General features: G+C 59.1%; 1 protein-coding gene across 1 annotated transcript; it reads left to right on the forward strand.

Annotated features, from left to right (window-relative positions):
* Nucleotides 1-3: 3 nt before the first annotated feature.
* On the forward strand, nt 4-2,943 carry LOC113962242 (dimethylaniline monooxygenase [N-oxide-forming] 5-like; the record flags this gene model as incomplete). Its single annotated transcript, XM_027673025.1, has 6 exons — nt 4-67; nt 308-450; nt 855-1,054; nt 1,368-1,717; nt 2,043-2,115; nt 2,361-2,943. Coding segments are annotated over 6 exons (1,176 nt in total), but the record flags the coding sequence as incomplete, so codon positions are not given.
* Between the last annotated feature and the right edge of the window lie 2,151 nt (nt 2,944-5,094).

Raw genomic sequence — 5,094 nt, forward strand, 5'->3', positions numbered from 1 at the left:
TTCGACGCCGTGCTGGTGTGCAGCGGGCACCACACCGATGCACATCTCCCACTGAACACCTTCCCAGGTACTGCCCTGCACTGAATGAGGAGACACTACAGAAAGCTCAGCCATGCCAGTCCCTACTCTCCTTGCTGCTTTTCCTCTCAGCCCTAGCATTTCCCTGCCTTGCTTTGACTCCAGGAGTGTTCCCATGCTCCCCAGGAGTGCTTTGGTGGGATGAGGGAGCATCTCCACTTCAGTCTTTGTGGGGGTGATCCTCCAGCCTGGCACGAGGAAGCCAGGCATATCTTCTCCCTGCTCACAGGAATCGAGAAGTTCAACGGCCGCTACCTCCACAGCCGAGACTACAAGGACCCTCAGGATTTCAGGGACAAGAGGGTCGTTGTTATCGGGATTGGGAATTCAGGGTCAGACCTGGCTGTGGAGATCAGCCAAACGGCCAAGCAGGTGAGAAGTGGGAGTAGGGTCCTGGTGGGCAGGGCAGCCCCCTTTGGGACACTCTTGGCTCCACAAGGACACCAGGACCAAGGCACTTGCACTGCCACTCCTCCATCCCAGCACTCACTGTATTTGGCCATGCTGGTACCCGTCAGTCACAGCCACCAGGCAGTGGTGGCAGTTGAAAGTCAGTCCCACACAGACCCCAATTTTTTTCCCTGAGCCCCAGGCTCCTGTGGCACTTCCCTACGTCTCCCTGCTAGATGCCAGTCACCAGCTCCCTCTACCCTCTGGGTCTTTGCCCAGTGTGGCAGCACAAAGCAGAGTGATCCCAGGGCAAGGACGTGCCCCCCCGGGGCAGCCCCCCCAGGACCATCGCTGCCTTCAGGAGGTGATGCTTCTTCCTTGTCCAGGTCTTCCTCAGCACCCGCCGGGGTGCATGGATCCTCAACCGCGTTGGAGATCAGGGCTACCCCATCGACACCATCTTAACCACCCGCATGAAGGTATTCCTGCAGGAGCTGCTCAGCCCGTCCCTGGCGTGTGACTACATGGAGAATAAGCTGAACGCCAGGTTTGACCACACGCGTTATGGCCTGAAGCCAAAGCACAGGTATCAGCAAACATTCCCCCTGCCCAGGAGGGACCCACCGCCTCCCTCTGTGTCCAGCCTTGCTTTACCATTCCATGTTCCCTATGTCTGGAAACCAGGTTAATAGCTGTGTTGTGCCCAAGCAATGCTCAAGGGAACCACCACTGCCCCTTCCAGGGACCCTTGGTGGCACCAGTGCAGGGGCAGCCACTGAGCATCTCTGGGGGATCAGCCCTTTGACAATGAGCATCCCTGGGGATGAGCATCCCCAGAGCAGGACACAGAACAGAGAGACACCCTCCCCAGTGCTCTAATGGCTCCTTGTACCTTCCAGGGTCCTTCACCAGCATCCAACCATCAACGATGACCTGCCCAACCGCATCATTTCAGGCAGGGTGCGGGTGAAGCCGAATATCCAGGAGTTCACAGAGACATCTGCCATCTTCGAGGATGGCACCAGGGAAGACATCGACGTTGTAGTTTTTGCCACAGGATACAGCTTCTCCTTCCCATTCCTTGAGGGCTTTGTGAAGGTGGTGCAGAACCAGATCCCCCTCTACAAATTCATGTTCCCCCCTGACCTGGAGAAGCCAACGCTGGCTTTCATCGGCTTCATCCAGCCCCTGGGTGCCATCATGCCCATCTCCGAGCTCCAGTGTCGCTGGGCCACTCGCGTCTTCAAGGGTAAGTGAGGCAAACCTGCCCCGTGGCTGCAGCCTGAGCCTAGAGCCCTGGAGCAGGGGCAGATGGTGCCAGCCGTGTCAGGGAGGCTGTGGCATCCTGGCTTGCAGCCCTCACGGTGAGATGGGCTCTTGCCTGACAGGCACAGAGACATCCATACCCTGTGTTCCATGGGCTGCTCCTTCCCATCCTGAGGAGCTCAGACAAGCCTCAGGTGCCAGACCACCGGCCATGGTGGTGCCGGCAGGAGCACAGCACCCAGGCAAGGGCAGCACCAACAGTGGCCAGTAGGGTGCAGCCCCCCCATGCTGTGGCTCATCCTCCCTAGGTCTGAACGAGCTGCCCCCGCGGCACGACATGGAGGCTGACATCAAACAGAAGAAAGAAGCGATGGCAAAGCGGTAAGATCCCCACAGGAACAGGGAGGGGGGCTGCTGTGGGCACAGCTGCCCGTGGGCACCCGTCCTGTCCCACGGCTGCATCCCAGCACATTTGTTCATGCCAACAGATGTCAGGGATATGATTGGTCACACTACCCCCAGCCCACTAATCCTTCCCCATGGTGATCCATCCAATACTGCCTTGCCGGTGCGCAGGGCATCTGCCAGCTCTCCTGCCAGCACCTGCCCTTCCTCCCTGCCCACAGGTACGTGAAGAGCCAGCGGCACACCATCCAGGTGGATTACATCCCCTACATGGACGAGCTCGCCTGCCAGCTGGGGGTCAAGCCCAACCTGCTCACCCTCTTCCTCACGGACCCCAAGCTGGCTCTGGAGGTGGCCTTCGGTCCCTGCACGCCGTACCAGTACCGGCTGCGGGGCCCGGGTGCGTGGCCGGGTGCCAGGGAGGCCATCCTGACCCAGCAGCAGCGCATCTTCAAGCCCCTGCAGACACGGCACGTGGAGGAACGTCCCTCAGCCCTCGCTATGCCCCTCATCTTCAAGGTGGTCGGGGCCATGGCCATCCTCGCTGCTGTTTTTGCTTACTTTTAGGTGCCCTGCAAGCATGGGAGGGGAGGGTTTGCAATGTGCCAAGGGGCTGGCCGGCCACCCCTGCCCCATAGCAGTCTGTGCACCCCAGTGCTGGCAGAAACCCCTGCCTAGCACGGCCCCATTGTGACCACACCATGAGCTCGGGATGCACAGAATCTCCCCAGCTGCCAAAATAAAGCTTGGACCCCTGTGCTGTGCCTCTCCCTGTGGAGCTGCTGTCAGGGACAGAGAAAGAAACTTGCTCATATGCGGGGTAAAATCCAGTCCCTCTCAGCCAGCGCTCTGGGCTTTTCTGCCCCCTGTAACCCAGCCGTGCCACCGCTGGCACACTCACAGGAAAGCTAAGCAGCAAAGGCACTGCACACTTCTTCACTGCATAAATGCATTGAACAGCCAAGCATTGTCCTGTTACTGACAACATCATGACCCGCTGTGTGCCAGGGGAATGCTCACGGGTGTGAGGTTGTCCTCGTGCCACTAGCCCACAGCAGTACACACATACACACCTGTGTGTATCCACAGCAAGACAGCCTCTCTCAGCGTGTGTGACACAGGAGCAGGTCCCAGGGGTCACAGTAGCACAGTTCAGTGCCACCTTCGTCACCTGCACGCAGCCCCTCCAGAAGATGGCTGGGTGGGATGGGCACCCAGAGTGGCGACAGGAGTCTTGGCCACCACACACCTGGGCTGGCATGACTACCAACCACCTGAGCATCCTCCTAGTTTGTTTTCCATGCCACAACCTGCTGAAATCTGGAGCACAGCCACATCTCTGCCCTGCCCAGCAAGTCCTGGGGCAGTGCATCATCAAGTGCTTACAGAATCTAATGAGCCTCCTGTGGAGGGCAGGCACAGATAGGAGGAGTGGCAGAGTGGTGGGGGGAACCTGTAGATCGTGTCTAGAAAAAACACATCTTATGAAACCCTAGCTGCCCTTGGCCACCCACAGGAAGCACAGGGACACTCACTCCCAAACTGAGCTCCCTTCCTGGTGTAGCCCGCCAGGCTCTGCAACCCGCTCAGTGCCACAGCTTCTCCGGAATCCCTGCCAACACCAGAACGTGGGACATGGCTGCCCAGAGAGTAGCCATCATTGGTGCCGGTGCCTCTGGCCTGTGTGCCCTGAAATGCTGCCTGGATGAGGGGCTGGAGCCCACCTGCTTTGAGAGGAGCAAGGACATCGGGGGCATCTGGCGCTTTGAGGTAAGCCCCATCCGTGCCAGCCTGCCCCACGGCAGCAGCAGGGATAGGATTGGGATCGGTTCTTGGCAGATAACAAGCAGCACTCCCCTGCTTTGTAAGCGTGTGCCAGGCAGGTTTACAAGCTAAACGACAGGTAAGTAAAACGGCTTGGCAGCAGAAGGTCCCCGTGGTGCCAGCTGGTGTGCTGGGCACATGGGACCCATCTCCTTCCCACCAGCAGCAGCATGGACCCTCTCCAGGGACCTCACCCCAGGGCTTACTCCCCCCACCTCAGCTTTCCTCTTTCCCATCCTTCCCTTCCTGGTCTCATCCACCCCTTGCTCTGCTGATTTGCTCTCGGTCCCCTCCAGCACTTTCCCACCTATCCTTGTCCTATCTGCCCCCATTGTCTGTCCCAGTTTCTGTCTTTCCCAGCCCTTCCCTGGAATCGCTGTTGCTCCCCTCCCTGGTCCTGTGCTGCTCACCCACGCAGAGGCACCAAGTGCTGCCTCCTCTGTGCCTTGGCTCTCTCTGTCTCAGGGGAAACCTGGGAGCTTGTTTCTGCACCCACCTAATAAGGCTGCTGACTTTTCCCCCATGGACCCACCAACAAGAATACCAGTGCTCCCACCGTGCCCTGTTATGTGGGTGGGAGAGGCCAGGGGGACACACATGGGCACCACACCAGTGTGGGGTCGGGAGTGGCTCAGTCACAGCCTGCTGGTCCTGCCCATGATGGGTCAGGAATGGGACTGGTGCAGCAAAGCCAGGGAAGCAGCATCCAGCTGCAAAGGCACAGACCTGTCAAGCAGGAGCAGCCACTCAGCAAGGAGCACTGGAGCTGGCTCCACAACCAGTGAGACCTGATGTGGCAGCTGCGGCAATGACACCACAAGCAGCTTCAGAAATGCGCCACCTCACAGGGGCAAGGAGTGGGAGTGGGGAAGCTGAGGCACAAGACCACCACGACATGCTGTCACTACTGCCTGGTTGTCACAAACTCAGAGCTTCCTCTTCCCCATTTTTTGAGGCAGGTGGTCTCCCTCATGGGAGAGTGCAGGAATGGGTGCTATGATCGCCTGTGGCCCAATTCAGCATTCACAGCCATGGGGATGTGCCAGGCAGGGCAGGCAGGTGGCCCTGCAGTCCCTGGCCAGCACTGAGCCATGACCCACTCCTACAGGAGAACCCCGAGGAGGGCCGTGC

Source organism: Neopelma chrysocephalum, unplaced genomic scaffold (genome assembly GCF_003984885.1).
Source record: "Neopelma chrysocephalum unplaced genomic scaffold, ASM398488v2 Primary Assembly neopelma1_130401, whole genome shotgun sequence".
Lineage (NCBI taxonomy): Eukaryota > Metazoa > Chordata > Aves > Passeriformes > Pipridae > Neopelma > Neopelma chrysocephalum.